A 17,317-nucleotide genomic window follows, 5' to 3' on the forward strand; every position below is an offset into this window, starting at 1 on the left:
GGGACAATGGCGGCTGCTCTTTGTATTTGCAGCGCACCCACACAGGACAATGGCTACTTTTTTTATAGAGCGCTAACAATTTGTTTTTTTTTTACTTTCATGATGAGCGCGGCGTCCGCTTCAGGGACACCGCTGCTGTTTGTTTTTTTAAACTTTAATAATGAGCGTGTCGCCCGCTTCACGGACACCGCGTCCTGTCTCATGTTGCTGACCTTATTCCTTCGGTTCCGTAGAGCATTTGCAATGCAATAGGTCTCGCATTTACGCAAGTTTGAGCTATTGTAAATGACAATGCCTTTTATTTATGTTTTGGTTTTTAAAACATAAATAAAGGCATTGTCATTTACAATGCCAATAGCTTAAACTTGCGTAAATGCGAGACCTATTGCATTGCAAATGCTTGTTTAATAGCTTTCTCATATAATACGCCCGGGCCGCAGTTAGGGGTAAACTTATGATAAAACTCCACCATCCCCAAAAACTGGATCAAGTCTTCTTTACTATCTGGTAAAACACACTGCTTGATCTATTCCACTTACTCTTTACTTGGACTGACACCACTTGCTGTCGGAATGTGCCGTAAATAGATGATTTCCTCTCTCCCAATCCTGCACTCTTTTTTTCCCTCAATGTGAGACCCCATTGCTTAAATCTCTCCATAACTTTTCTCAAACTCTGATCATGTTGCTCCAAGATGTCCCCAAAGACCAAAACGTCGCCTTGATAGACTTTGACACCTTCAAGACCCTCCAATATATTCTCCATGACCCTCTGAAATGCTGAGGCCATAGAAACCAAGCCGGAGGGCATCTTTGTGAACCTAAACACCCCAAAGGGTGTGATAAACGCAGTGCAGTCTCTAGAATGTTCTCCCAGTTCAATTTGGTGGTAGGCCTCCTGTAAATCTAATGTGGAGAATACATTTGCCCCTTCTAGCTGTGTTAGCATGTCAGAGCTGTTCTGCAAGTGAAAGACACATCTACGACTACCTCCTTATTGAAGCCCCTTAGATCCGCACAGAATCTAATTTCACCTGAACTTTGCGAGGCAAGACCACTGGAGCCACCCACTCCGAAACCTCTTCCTCTTGAATCATACCTTCCCTCTTTAATGTGCCGATCTCATCTTTCATGGGCTGACTCATTGTCAGAGGAACTCCTCGTACATCACTGACCACTGGAATTGCATCCTTTTTCAAGATTTTCATGTGTGTATCCCATCAGGCATCATAAGTGGTCACTACACATCTCCGGGATTTCTTTCTGCCAAGTCACATGAGCCATCTCACCACAGGAACCCCCTTACTGCACACAGCCTAGGACTGTCATTTCTTGTTCCATACTCCGTTCTTTCCTTTTTAAAAGGACTTGTGGTGAGCTACTAGGATCTACCATTATTTCCAAATCCCCTTGATGGATCTAACTGACAATGCTGTCTTCTTTAATGGAGGTGTACAATTTACCTGCGGTTAGTTGCCCTTTGTACTCTACTTACCCCTTAACGTATCCTGCCAGTTTGATGGGTTATCCCCCATAGGCTAGAGGTCTTATATCAGGCCTGAACAACTTCATTTTACGAGCTACTTTCTCTCAAAAGAAACTTCTGGGAATAGGAGTAATTTTTGCTCCTGAGTCAAATAGCATTTTAACCTCACACCCATTCAACTGCACATAATCTTCGGGTCCACGTCCTTTCCCTTGTTCCCGCGTTTGTTACCCAATCTTACCAACTTGCAAGTCATCCTACTCCTCCTCTTCATACACATCATCCGGACCAACTTCCTTAACTTTTGTACCCTTCTTCTTCAACATGCAATTCCTTTTATAGTGACCTTCCAAACAGCAGGATTTGCACACCACACCCGTGCCAAGAACTTCTTGTCATTGGCCATATGGGCCACCATGCAACATCTGAAACATTTCCCAGATTTTTTTTTTGTTTGTATATCTTCACCTTTGGATTTCACAACAGGTTGTACTTGTTTGCTGGCCATCTCGCCATTCTCTTTCTGAATCACATCCACACACGCCATAGAGTGTTCAGATTTCTTTACAGTGAGCAACACCTCATCCAACTTTGGATCATCCTTTTGCCAAAGAACATCTTACCTTTTCTATATTGCACCCCAACATGATTTGATCCCTAATATGCTTTTCTACACTCTCCTCAAATTTGCACGTAGACGCAAGTTTACGCAACTAATTTTAGGTAAGTACTGTTTACCCAGTTTCTTTATGCACACCTCAGTTTCACTCCGATCTTCCGCTTCTGCATCGTCGAACTCCGGAAGATACTCAAACACCTCCTGACCCTCCAGACCTAGACAATGTATAAGCAGGTAAGTCTTTCTCTTTGCACACACACTTTGACATAGTGATAGAACACGTTTTTCCATTTGTCCCACTTTAGCATTGGCTCTCCTGGTGACATCAAGAAAATGGTGGCGGAACTATATATTGCATTCTGTTTATCCGGGCAATAGCCACCTAAACTCTGTGTATTCCTATCTGAACACCAGTGTCCGGTCAGACACCTGGGATATCTGGTGCCAGATTAGGTACCCACCACCTAAAGCCTCCAGTATCCAATACGACACTCTAGGTCAATTCATACGTTGAGTGGCTGTCCCAATCCAAGATGGATGTCCAGTCCTTCTCCCATGCAGACTCAACCCTTATAGCAGACGTTCACAAACTACTGTCTGTAGGGTAATCTCCTGTCCATTGGAGACCCGTCAGGCATCTTACACAAATCAAAAGAGTATTCCAGTTCAAGAATCTCTTACACAAATCCAAAGAGTATACCAATTCTGGGTTCCCAATGCAAGATAGCCACAACTCTCCCATCCAATCACAGCCAAACGAAGAAATGTTGTCCAATCTGGTTCCCCTTAACTAGGTGCACATGCGCAGCACTCTCCTGACTGAGAAAACGAATGAACCATAAAGCGGTGGCCATAGGAAAATCCTTGAATAGGTGCCCATGCGCAGCACCCTTCTGACTGAGGAAACTAATGCACCATAAAGCGGTGGCCACAGGGAAACACCATACAGTAAGTGCTGATAACCTGTCACTACAGCCCAGGGCTCATCTTAGACTGCCAGGCCGGTGCAGGAGTGCACACAATATCTTACTCCCTCAGCTACAGTCAGGCCGGTGAGCGGACTGGCGCATGCGATCGATCTCACCAAGGATCCCCTCACCGCCAAATCCAACCTCCACAAAGGAATGAAGGCCGTCGCTGACTGGATGAAGTGCAGCCGACTGAAGCTGAACACGGACAAGATGGAGATCCTCATCCTCGGCTCCAACCCATCAGCCTGGGACGAGTCTTAGTGGCCCTCGACCCTGGGGGCACCCCCGACACCTACCGACCACACACGCAACCTGGGAGTCATCCTCGACTCAACGCTCTCCATGACCAAGCAAGTCAACGCAGTCTCCTTCTCCTGCTTCAACACCCTCCGCATGCTCTGCAAGATCTACAGGTGGATCCCCACGGACACACGAAGAACAGTCACCCAGGCCCTAGTTAGCAGCAGACTCGACTGAGGAAACGCCCTCTACGCTGGAGCCCCGGCCAAACTCATCAAACGACTACAAAGAATCCAAAACGCCTCTGCACGCCTGATCCTCAACATTCCACGCCACAGCCACATCACCCCCCACCTGAGAGACCTGCACTGGCTCCCCGTCGACAAGAGAATCTTTCTCAAACTCCTCATCCACGCACACAAGTCACTCCACAAGACCTGCCCAGCCTACCTCAACAGTCGACTCTCCTTCTACGTTCCCAACCGCCAGCTCCACTCCACTGACCTCTCCCTGGCCACTGCCCCGCGCATTCGAAGAACCACCACTGGCGGCAGATCCTTCTCCCACCGCGCCGCCAAGACCTGGAACACCCTTCCTCTGAACCTACGACAGACCCAAGACCTGCTGAACTTCAGGAGGCGACTCAAGACCTGGCTGATCGACCAGTAGCAGCACCTCCCCCCCCCCCCCCTCCTCTTCCTCCTCAGCGCCTTGAGACCCTCGCGGGTGAGTGGTGCGCTTTACAAATTCAGTGATTGATTGATTCTCAGTCAATGTCAATATCACAGATTCTCTCCAAGTCGCATCGGGCTCGGACAGGGTTTGCACATTAATAGTACATGCGTGTAGGCGTATTCAGCATCAATCCATGCCCATAAAGTCTCGGGGGTGGGGGAAGTCGTAGCGCATAGTAGGAAAATAGACTGTCCGCGTACAGGAGTAGCTCAACGTATTCCACCGCCTTCTTTCCTGCTCTCAAACACAAGATCGGCTCTCTGGTTACAGCAACTGTTCTCCCCACAGCGTCTTGCCAACACCGCCGCTGCTTCCTTCCGAGTGAACCACTGTTCCATCAGCTGTTCGTTTATTACAGCATTGGTCCGTCGCAATACCTCCTCTTCGCACCCCAGCTGGTCCAATCTTCACTGGTTCACTCTGGGTGTTGAGGCTTTGAGATTTCCCACCAGATCATCGCCAATGTGTTTATGTTATGTTATAAGTTCTTATACAACGCATGGCTGCCCCAGCAACGAGGCGTCCCAGCGCTGAGAGTGACTCCTCAGTGTATGTAAAACCGGGTTTATTTGAGTACACGAGGAGAGATCCTCAGCCACCATTAAGCCCCAGTCTGCCAACTCCCAACCGCCGCTCTCCGAACATCTTGCATCCCACATTCTACTGCCTCACGTTCCAGGTAACCTTGGATACATTGATACCACACATTTATCTTCATGATCCAAATACTGGTCCCTGCATTATATGTTACAGCATATATCCTCTAAAAACACCACCAGTTTGCCCTCCTTCATCACGTACAGCGTATATGCCCAATATATCTACACATGCTATGCCTATTCCAATAAATAAACCAAACTCACCACATTCTGCCATCCTTTTCGCAATGTTTATTGGTAAACCTCTTTGTTTTTATATTTCTCTGTCACCGTAGCATCTTAAAGAAGCCATAGGTTTCACAAAAGTTTGCTTCAAGTTGTTTTTGCATTGTGTTTCCATAGTATTATCATAAAATGGCCACAAGATGAGTGCTGTTAAGGCAAGCATTTATGAACTGCAGCTGTCATATAGCTCTTGTTAAGTCTCAGCTAAACCAAAAGTAGCTGTCCTCAGTTTGTGAATAGAAAGTGTTTGCCACTCTTTAGCACAATATAGCTTGACTGCCGCGCTGAAGCGCTGTTGTCGATAGAGAAAAAGCACCAGATGACTGTTTCAAATGTGCATTCAGTCACCAGGCTTTTGCACATAAAGCGAAATACAAAAATCACATAAGAGAGTCAAGAGACTTAAAAGATTCTCATGTGATCACGTCTGTTGTCCGGTTTACCTCGTAATGATCCCTCAAATATTGTGATGGAATTGGACAAGAAAGGAGGCCGAAGTTTCCAGAAATGGGACAACATGTATGGACAGGGGTTGCCAGTGAGGATAGGTATAATTTTCTTAATTAAAGTTTCAAGAGCAAGAACTGTAAATTAGATGGAACCTTGTTCATGGCCTCTGTTATACATACCGGTACCTTCCGATGCTTAATGCTTAGATTCCCAGGGGAAAGTTGCTACCTATAGTCAATTTAAAAAAAAAAAAAAGATTTCAGCTTCTCGTTTGTAGGCCTTAAATCCCATATTCCTCTATTTTTCCTCTCTCACTCTCCCATCCAGAATAATCACAATTTCTATTGTCGCATTGCTTTCCTACACATGCACTACTGAATAAGATTCTTACCTTCCTTGATCATATGTTGTATCAATATCCAGGCAGCCTATCTCAATGCTAACTAGAATGACCACTGTAAATATAAAACTGCAAATTTACTTCTTGCCCTGCACTTGTATACTGTGTCTATTCTCCAAACACACATCTAAATTTAAATTACAGTGGCCATTGTAAATACAGAATCGCAAATGTACTATGTTCACATACTCTCTCTAGAGAGCTTTATGATCCCTAGGGATTATGTCTGGTGTGTAGAAAACCTGAATAAAATTACAGCTCTTATTCTTCTCTGCTGGCTTTTTTAATAACAATTGCCACTACCTTTGAAATGTCGGCATACTGATCAGTTAGAAGAAAGACTACAAACTCAGGCACATCAATTTTGCCACCTTTACGTTTCTTCTCACTAACCTTGCTCTCAGTGATTTCCATCTCTAGCAGGTCAGCAGCAAATGTGCATTGTTTCCAGTTTCTTTGTCACTGCATCCACACGCTGGTGAAATGCAATGGTTTCTTCTTATCCTCATCTCCTTGGTGGGAAGCATACCTATTTTTCCTAAGAAGCATCTGCATTCCTTTTTATTGCCCTTTGTGGTCAGGTAATCATGGAATGTTCCCTGGGTTCCTAGATTTCACTTCAGGATAGATCTTTTGTCTTACTCGGGTCTGTCTGTCCTTTAATCTGAGGGCATCGTTGGCCAGGTCTTGCTGCTCTTTAAGCCAAATCATTGGTAAGTAATCCCCTTACCTCATCTGGAGAAAAGGGAGATAGGACAGTCCAAGTTATGCATATAGGTCTCTGTCAATTTCCTGTGCATGTTGAGTAGCTCCAGTCAAAGCATGTCAAATCCTAGATAGATCAGTTTGATGTCCCCCTCTGTACACATTAGTACATTGTACATTGCCATCTTCCTTTCTTTTAGTGCTAGAAGCATATAGCCTAACTCTGCTTTCAAGTGGATTGATTCAGCACATGCAGGGTATCCTTTCCAAATGTTCTGTTCAGCTATGTGTACCCTTTTTAGTTAGCTGCTAGGGCCTCATATTTTGGGACCAAAGGCCATTACTGTGTCTAATTGTAGGATGGGTTCCCCAATCTTGGCTCTCTCACTGAGAATGCTTCAGTATAGATCAAAGTAAGTGTTTGGTGAGTATCAGCCCTTTCAAATAATGTATGCTCCCAGGTATTGCATCTTGGCAATGTACAAAGTGCCCCAAGGAACCTCAATGATCTTGCACACTCCAAAAATCAGCTCTATTGCAATCCTTTAATGCCAAAGCCCATCCCACAAACCTTTTTTCTGTATTTGGAGACCCTCCTTATATGCTGTTCTCTACATCTCCTTTATGGATGGCCACTAGTGTTATTCTTTTGACATCATCCTTGTAGACTATCTGTCTCTGTTTTCAGCCTCCCTCAAATCACTGACAGCTGCACTATTGTTGCACCGTTTCCCCTGTATGTGAGTTTCTCCTGCTGCTGGCAGTAGTATACCTATTTTTCTATTAGTGATTCCTGTAGTAATGCACACGTTGCGACTCTTCTGAGTGTTTCATCTAGGTGTATGTTTGAAACAAATGTACACCCAGGTACTGAAAGGCCCTAACTTTGTTCAGGATTCCTCTTTCCAGATCAACACTTGAATCCTCATGCCAAGATGTTGATGCCGTTACTTCGGGCTTATCATTAATGGCAAGCTTTTTCCTATTTCAGGAAGTTGCTAACGCAAGCAGCAAGCTCCTTCGAGCATTCATTGTCCTGGCAAGGAGCATGGTGGTGTTGACAAGCAGGAGGGCTGAATGCATGTTCCACTCGTTAATGAAATATTAAAGTGGAGTGGGGCAAGTACAGAGATTTAGTAGACTCCTTGCTGGATAGGAGAAAATACATTAAGCCCACCGCCACCCTCCTCTTAACATATTCCCACAGCGGACCCTCGTAGAGTTGATTTGTGTAAGACTATGATCCCCCCAATAGATATGGGTGTAGACCTACCTCAGTCAGTCACCGCAGTATGGGGTGATTGATGGAGTTGAAAGCCAAGTAGATAATAACCAACAGTCAGCTCCCGCCTACAGATGTAATTACAAAAGAGATTTTAGATGCAAATCTTCCCTAACCAAACCTGGGTCCACTTTTCATGGCCAAGTTGTTGCCTTACCCTAGCTGAAGGCAATACCAAACATCTAAGAGGTTAACCAAAGATCTCGTCCTGTGGTGGGTGTCTCATAGTTCATCCCCAACAGTCCTCATTCAGTCTGAACTGGGTATTGCCTCTGTTACTAAACCCTTTACAGCCAGGGACCTACTCGTTGGCCTGTGATCTGATGCACAAAATCTGGCTCATGTCTCAGAAGTGCCATGCATGAGTTGGGTTAGGCCGATTAACTCCCCGGTTTAAAAATCATAAAGACCTCATTGGAAGACTGGGTCCCGTCTCACTGAGGACTGGGATTCACCACGGTCTGTTGTGGTCCTTAGAGACTACCAAGGGGTTATGGTTGCCATTAGGCTTGCCACTGAGACAAAAGAAGTGGGCTGCCAAAAGAGTTGAAAGGAAGTCAATATTCAGCATCCAGAGCTCTGGCTCTCCTAGTCCCGATCCTTGTTTCCACAGCCTTTATACATACTTTTGGATGATCCAACAGTCGGTGCCTTCTTTGTGAGGGTTAAAGGTAAACTGCAGTATATTAAAATGACATTGCAAATGTAAATATATTTAATACTCACAATGTCAACATTGTAGGTCTTTGAAAGTGGCAAGGAATAATAGACTGATGCAAAGAAGCATTTAACCCCTTTTTGCTATTCACAAGCATGGATAGCAATGGTTTGCAAAATCTCAGACTGCCGCAATGTGAAAGAAAACTTTAGTTTCGGTTGCATCTGAAAATGCAGATATTGAAAAAATCTGAGACTCCCAGGATAACTGGAGCAGGGGATCCCTCCGCATCCGCTAACGAGTTGACCTACGAGGCAAGGCAAAGCACACATGTATCCTAATGCACAGACTTCTAAAAATCGGTCACTTGTTCAGGGTTTTTCAATGCTGTAGCGAGAAGGTGCCGGGTGAGCTCGAGAAGGTGCCAGGTGAGCTCATGTGAACAAGAGTGGGGGACCTTCAAAAATATCAGCATAAGAACAGATTTTCTGCAAAAGCAGCATCATTTTGTAAAATCCTAGCTTTGGGTGCCAGGGGCCGTTTCACATCTCATCTCCGAGGGGATGGTTAATGTACGACCACAAAAATGTGGATATTGCAGGTTATAATAATTAATCCCAATTCAAGCTCCTTTGACAAAAGTGTCTAACTTCCCTAGTCAGTCTTCAAGTATTCACATAGTGCAAGCTGTTTCCGATTTCCCATTCAAATAGAGCTGTTATTTTGGGGGAGCACAACTCCTGTCCCTGTCCCTTTAAGTGGAAAGAGTTCCAGTACCGCCACATAGCACTGTGAATACAGAAATGGAGCTTTGCTTTTCTTGGCAGTCCTCCATTTCTGCATTCTCGTCTGGTTTCTATTCTATTTGCAGAAGGATCCTGCCTAACCAAAATAGCTGAGGCATAATATTTGCTAATCCGTCTGACCATCCTGTTTGCGCTGTGCCGGATTAATACATTATTCACTGAGCGATTGTCTTTTTTCCCTGTATTTTGATGTGATATCATGCAAAAATCTTCTATATATAGTTTATTTGTATATACATGGTCATGTCCTTAACTTCCTCTAGTATTTCACATTTACGGTTTTTACAGTACATTGATGGTATTGTGAAAATTTCGTGTTCCCTACAATATCGATACCTATTTATATTCCATAGAATATTGATACCTACTTGAACATTGTTGATTACAATTACCAATACTCCTGTCCGTTTGGGTGCACAGTTTTCTCCTGTGGATTAATACAACCGGTGTAGTTCAGAAAATTGGCCAAGTCACAATGCAGATGCTGTGGAAACATACCCGGCATGAGAGGTGGCCTGCAATGGGTTGCCTGGCCACATTTTGCCCACGATTCTTTTAATTCACAAGTTTTCTAAACTTGATTTTTCTCTCCCTATCTCTAGTAAAATGTAGGTTAAAAAGTGAGCAGTGCGTGCCTGCCACTAAATGCAGCATTTACATAAAATGTGCTCGTATCGGGGACTCGAAAAAATTATATTTGCCATTTCAGTGAGGTCTCGCAGGACTGGGGTTAAAAAATAGCAGAAAAATTGCACGGAGTTCTCAAGAAATAAATATAATTTGTGGATTAATGAATACTTGTAGAAGTAGAAACGACAAACGTTTCTGCAACACATTTATTGTTGTAAATGTGTTGTCTTTATTTGACTTCCAGGGAATGCACCTTATTTGTGTTTCTTCTTTCTCAGAATTCGGAATGATTGCTCTGATATTTGCTGCGAGCGTGGCTTATTTTCCCGTGCGGCCTCCGGTCCCTCCCAGCGTGGCTGCAGCGAGCAGGCGGCTCAGTTACCGGAGCAGTATCTGGAAACTCTTAAGGTATGTTCAAACCTGCCTTTAAATGCTGTTGGCATTCATTTGACCTTTATTTATTTAAAAATATGTTCTCTTCGTCTTTGTCTTATTTCCTTTCAATTGGAATTCAAATAATATTGATTGCAGTGATGAGTTATTTTCCAGCGTTGTTAGAGTGAATGAATTACATACCATCAATACACAATATAGCACTGTTTGGTTATCAAGTTTTTGTGTGTATATTAGCATATATATGCGTGAAATTAAATGTAATGACAAGCCTGATGGCAAGGTGTAGCACACTGCCCACCATTTCTGCTATTTATCCATGTTTGATCATGATGTGCGGGTTTTCCTTCACTCTTTTTCTTTCGCAAAAAGCTTAACAAAATGTTTCTTAGCTAACAGCTCCCGGCAGGCAAAACACTCCGGTTCCAGCCGGCGGAAGCTGTCAAAGTGCTCCTGCCCACTAGAAGCAGAGGTTTCATCTCTTTCCCTAGCAGAAACTATTGCTCCTGCATGCAGGGAGCTGCATTTCCAGCAGCTCCCTGCATGCAGCAGCAACGTCGGCTCCTGAGGCGGCGGGGAGCCAGCTGGGACCGGCGGGGTCCTTGAGGCTGCACACTGGGTGCCTGGCACCCAGGAAACATGGCCTGGTCCCAGGGGGTGGGGTCCTTAGAACCGAAATTGGCCTGTGGAGGGGGACGCGTGGCCCCCCTCTCCCATCACATTTCGGCCGGTGACCCAGGGGATGGGAGGGGGCCATGCGGCCTACCTCCCCTTTTGATTATAAGTATATTAAGGTCAGGCCCCGGGGAATTGGATCCCCGTGGCAGAAATCGGCCCTGGGAGGGGGCCAACGCAGCCTCCTGCCCCCATTCAGTTAAGGCCGAGCTCAGTGGATGGGTTCCCCCCCCCCCCTCAATAAGGCAAAACGGAGGACAGCAAACAAGAAACCGAGGACAAAAAGCTATGGGGAAATAGCAAAACCGAGGGCACAAAAATGAGCAGAAAAGTCAAAACAGAAGGTAGAAAAATGAGCAAAAACAGCAAAGAGAAGGTAGAAAAACAAGCATGAAAGGCAGAACAGAGCAGAAGAGGGCATAACGGAGAGCACACAGACATTCACACACCCACTCAGGCTCACGCACCCGCTCACAGACCCAATGAGACACTCATACACCCACTCACAAACCCACTTAGACACTCACAGACCCAGTCAGAGACTCTCGTACCCACTTACAGACTCACTCGGAGACTCATGTAACCCCTCACTTACCCAGTCAGAGACTCATGCACCCACCCACTCTCACACACACCGACCCACTCACACACCCACTCAGACTCACTCGCACCCCCCCTCAGACTCACTCGCACCCCCCTCAGAGACTCACACACCCACTCAGAGACTCATACACTCAGTCACAGACCTACTCAGAGACTCATGCACTCAGTCATAAAGCCACTCAGAGACCCCCCCACTCAGAGACTCATGCTCTCACTCGCAAACCCACTCAAAAACTCATGTGCTCACTCACAGACCTACTCAGACACTCACATGCCCACTGACAGACCCATTGAGATAGTCATGCACTCTCTCACTGTCAAATGTTAGTAGTTACAGTTTGGAAATAAAAATGTTTAAAAAACCTTAGAAATTCACTTAAAAAAACCAAAGGTTACAGGGACATTATAGTTAGGAAACAGCATTTAAAAAAATTCGTAGAAGGTCACGGAAAAAAACCCAAAGGATATAAGGAAGTTATAGTTAGGAAATAGAATTAAAATAAACCTTAGAAAGTCACTGAAAAAAGCAAAGGTTACATGGATGTTATAGTTCTGCTCAGATTTAACTTATACAAAGCAGTGAAATTCAGCGGTTATAGTTAGCTGGGCTAACTATAACTTATGCCCCGCAATGCACTGCTTATGATCTCACATATTACATCACTAATGACATAGTCCGTGACCTCACTGATGACATCTCAAATTACATCATTCACAGAAGCACTGATGCCCTCATACCTTTAAACAACCTCTCGTACACCCACTCACAAGCCCACACAACCACTCACATACCCATTCACAGACCCATGCAAGTACTCAAACAAGTACTCCCTCATTCATAGAGCCACTCACACACACCCACTCACCCATACAGTTACTCACACATCCATTTATTCACCTATACAGCCTCTCACACACACCCACGCACCCATACAAGCACTCATACACCCACTTACATACCCATTTACACATCCATGCAAGCACTTACACATCTGCTTACTCACCCATACATCTATTCACACAGACACTTACGATACAATATAACTTAACCAAATACCCACTCAAACAACCACTCACTCACCCATACAGTAATATACACAGCCAGTCACTCACTCATACAGCCTTTCAGACATTCACTCACCCACCCACTTACACACCCATACAGGCACTCAGACACCCACTCACACACGGGTACACACAGTTACAAAGCCACTCACATGTGTTAGAAATAGTATCACTCAGTAGTACAGAAAATATAACATTTTAACTTTTGTAGTACATTGGTATATATGTTCAACACTCATAAACATTTAGAAAACACTCGCACTCACTGGATGATGTCAGCAGCAGCCGGTGCAGGTAAGTGCGGTGGAGTGGAGTGGGGGGGCGGGGGGATGTCGACAGATGACGGAAAAGGGAAAATTAAATCCTATTCCATTGTCTGTCGACAAAAATGCTGCGCTTACCTACACCAGACGCTGCTGGTCATCAGTGAAGTCATTTGAGATGTCTTCAGTGATGTCACTGACCATGTCGTGAGAGATGTAATATGTGAGGTCATAAGCATGCATTGTGGTGGGCTGAGGTATAGTTAGCTCAGCTAAATATAACAGCTGAATTTCACTGGTTTTGTACAAATGAAATCTAAGCCTAATGAAAATGTCCCTGTAACCTTTATTTTTTTCTGTGAATTTCTATGGTTCTTTAAATTCTGTTTCCTAAATCTAATGTCCATGTAACCTTGTTTTTTCTGTATATATATATATATATATATATCTCCGCTCCTGGGTTGCACCAGCCCAACGCACACATGAACTGTGCTAGTCACAGCGGGCTCCGGTACATTGGTAGTACTATACACCCTGCCAAGATTCGGATCCTTGAGCATATGCGGGCTATTTCAAACATGGATGAGTCCTATCCGGTTGCTCGACATTTTAATCTATGTCACAAACGGGATTGAGACTTATTGGCATACTTCTGTTTGGATCATGTACCCATTAATCCAAGAGGGGGTGACAGGATTCAAAGACTTAGACGTCTTGAGTCACGTTACATCATTGATCTACAGAGCAAGAATCCGCTAGGCTTAAATAGCAGTGAAGAATTAGCTGTACATTTGGGAGATTAATGAATGAATTATGTATATGCACATTTTGTTATATGTGAATGTTTTCTGTATTTGGAGTAATGATTTCATCCACTGAATTATCAGAAATATTGTACTTATTTGTATTTTGCGTTTAGTACGAAGTCTAGAAGCCGCTGTCCATTGCACTATATCCTGGGAAGGGTATTTTGGTTTGCGCTTTACTTTTATATTTGAGGTTATGCCCATTCAGGGCTCAATTATGATGTTTTATGAATTGTATTAATCTATGCACTTCGTAACATACATTGATTTACGGTGACACGATACTACTTTGAATATTCAAAGATGGCGGAATATTAGTACCCTGATTGTGGGGACCTGCCGGATTAGTCCTTTCACTGTGTCGATTATAATTTCTCAGCGCGAATAATGAATATAAGGCAATGGCGATATCGGCATTTCGTGTTTAACATCGAGAAAGGCGACCTGCCGAAACGCGTCTGTTGCGCGCCCAGAGTTCCTGAAATAAATATACCTTGGAACTCTCCCCCGTGAGTGCTGCCTTCTGTGATTTGGTACGATTACCGACCAACAGTGTGGAGCTGATGTGTGTGTGTGTGTGTGTATATATATATATATATATATATATATATATGTGTGTGTATATATATATGTGTGTATATACATGTTTTAATTCATTCCTGGACGTTTGTTATCTTACCTTAAATCTCCTAACTAGAACAGTCCCCACCTGTGTTACAAGAAGGCATGTCAAAGTATTATTTACCATTCAAAGCCTTTAAATATGCCATGTTTGTTGGCTGCATAGAGTGGCCTCTCTGGGTTTTGTTTGTTGAATTGTTACAAAGTTCATTTTGCAGTGGCTTGTAGGTTATTTGTTAATATTTGTTTATGTAATTCGCTTGTAGCTTAATAAGCACCTTATTGTGCATGGCAAGTCTAAAACAATGTGAGTCATCACCCCGTGCAACAACAGTCAGTGAACACAAAGTCTTGGAGGCTTTCTAAACTGGGTTAGTGTAGGGAGTGAACTTGTGTCAGATGGAAGTCCATTTCACAAATAGCATAAATCGAAAATCCTTGATCCATGTGTTTTTGGATTTTAGCCTGGTCACTGATAGAAAATACTTACTAGCTCCCAGGGGGGCATGTTAACAAAGGTGACCGTTTTCCCCTTCAGATAGATGGGAAACCTAGTCTTAACCTGTTTATCGCACTCCTATATTTTTAACATCTGCTCGCCCGAAACGGTCTATCGCTGGGTGCCTTATTGGCTGGCCGCGAGATTGTGCTGATCAAGAAGTTTGCCTGATTTGTAGAATTTTGTTCCCAAAGCATGGTATTTCCTTTTAGTCTTCCCTGCACAGGAACACATCCACGTCATGGCTTGACTTGGAACTTTGTTCCTCTGAGTCACCTGAGGGTGGATCTACCGGAAATGCCCACAGGCAATTAACTGGTTGTAGTGCATTTTGGAAATTTGAAAAGGAACTGCAAACAAAACCCCTGTTTTAGGGTTCCTGTCTTTTGGTTAAGATATCATCATGGGCTCTAGAAACAAACCACAACCATATATTTTTAACATCTACACATCGTAAGTTTTCTGTCAAGTCAACTCATACTTTTATGGTTACCTTGGTAACCGAAATAAAGTTTATCACAGAGAAAGAAACACAATGTTAAAACATCTCAAGTCAGCACGCTGTATGAAGATAAGAGCATCAGAAACAACAACGCACCACTACAGTACAAGAGTCAAAGCATCAAGGAGTCACCAGCATATCACATGGCCGTTATGTCAGCTCAATTTTTGAGGAACCCTTCATCACGCTATGATGAAAGTCAAGCAAAGTGGAAGTCCCAAATTATAAAATAAGACAATTTCGAAATGCTAATAACCACAATGTATAAAAATTAGGCGTAAATAATATTTTAAAAGTTGTACTACATCAGTTAAAACAGTATTAAATTCCTTCTATTAACAGCATATTTGAAAAAGAAACATATAATAAAACAGTTAGAATGGAATCCATCATTTGCAAATGTCCCAGTGCCACCTTCAGGATTCAGATGCCTTTTTTCCTAATAATTGGTATTTAACACCATTTGCTAAAATCAAGATAATATGTATAAAAGTAAAATGCATCACATTCTGGGGTGAAAATTCATCACATGGACACAGCAAGAATTTGGAAGGGTTAAACTGGCCCAAGGGAAAACCTATGTGCCAATTCGCAAATCCCAATTCGCAAATCCCAATCTAAAGCGGGTGAGTAATATTCTGTCCCAGGAGCGATCAATTCACTCCAGGTAGGGTTACAGGCCAGGTGTACTGCATAGTGAGATGTACTCCCTGGCAGAGGTTTTGGTAAGCTTGTGGGCCTTTCTAAGGTGATGTTTATTCAACTTCAAGGATATTTTTACCTGTACGATGTTTTGCTTAGTCAAGGTCTCCGGCTTATAGAATATGAGCGTCTAACCCAAGTCCGTCAGGGCAATCTTAATGTAGTTAAACCAGGGAATGTTTAAACCTCTTTCATAGGTCAAACAATCTTTGATAATTTCCCTATTGAAGGAGGCATGTGGGTTAGTCCATATTAAGCACCAAAAAAGGAAGGGGGGCCAGTTTAATAGTCTTCCACATAATACACCCTAAGCAACTAGTGCAAGATAAAAGTAGAACACTCAGGTGGAACATCCAGCAGTCTTCTCAACGCTCTATTTTGTTCACCCTGAAGGTGTTTGAATTAATTTAACCCCAGATACCTGACCCATACATTAAGATGGGAGACACCTTCTTCTATAAATCTCCAACAGTGGGGCCACTGGTTTTTTACCATTACGACTGGCAAGATTAAAATTATATCCAGCTGAACTTGCAAATTCCTGGTGGACTTTAGCAGTACAAGGACTCCAATTGCCCATCGCATCAAAAATGAAACAGAGGTAAGAGAAATGCAGCGTGAGAGCTGCCGGGTGACCTTGTAGCTAGACACCCCATATCTTGGTTTGCTTGGTATTACATGCCATTATAAAACATTTGGTTCGATTGGTGGCCACACAAGAGAGTCCATGGGGGTGACAAACTCTTGAAACAAGTTGTTAAGGTCATTGTCGGTTCTTGAAAAAAAACTGCATATAATAGGACAGGAACATTTTTCCTATCAATGCAGGGGGCATCAGAAACTGTAGCAGACAGGGCGAAACCTTGGCTATTAATATACAGAAGGAAAAGCAATGGAGGTTGGATGCACCCCTGACGTTTTCCCTCCCTATCTTAAAACGGTCTGTCCTCTCTCCTGCAAGCCCAAACCTGACTGATGCAGAGAGATCATAATGCAGTGCTCTCAAGAACTGAACAAAGTTCCCCTCGACCCCCATGTCAGTCAGGATCTCCCAGAGCTTGTAAGTCTCTGCATTGTCAAAGGTGCAGGAGAGTTACATAAAGGCCAAGCAGATTGAGCCCTGCTTAGCGATGGTGTATTTGCTGATCTGCAGCTGCAGGTTAAGGCATTGCTCCATCGTGCCAAGTCACTCATGGAACCCATACTGCACTTCCGACAGAATTTCAGTCTCCCTGACCCAGCCTAAAAGGCATTCCAGCACCACCCTCCCCACCAGTTTTAACCGCAGAGTCCGATTTCAATATTGGTCCGTAACACTCTGAG

General features: G+C 43.8%; 1 protein-coding gene across 1 annotated transcript in view; it reads left to right on the forward strand.

The window, feature by feature from the left end:
* The window catches only part of SLC49A4 (solute carrier family 49 member 4), a 285,208-nt gene that overhangs the window by 173,477 nt on the left and 94,414 nt on the right, over positions 1–17,317 (forward strand). The window contains exon 4 of the mRNA XM_085647320.1: positions 10,144–10,273. Coding sequence (XP_085503446.1) covers positions 10,144–10,273 — 130 coding nt within the window. The remainder of the gene's footprint in view (positions 1–10,143; positions 10,274–17,317) is intronic.

This window comes from Triturus cristatus, chromosome 3_2 (genome assembly GCF_964204655.1).
Source record: "Triturus cristatus chromosome 3_2, aTriCri1.1, whole genome shotgun sequence".
Taxonomy (NCBI): Eukaryota; Metazoa; Chordata; class Amphibia; order Caudata; family Salamandridae; genus Triturus; species Triturus cristatus.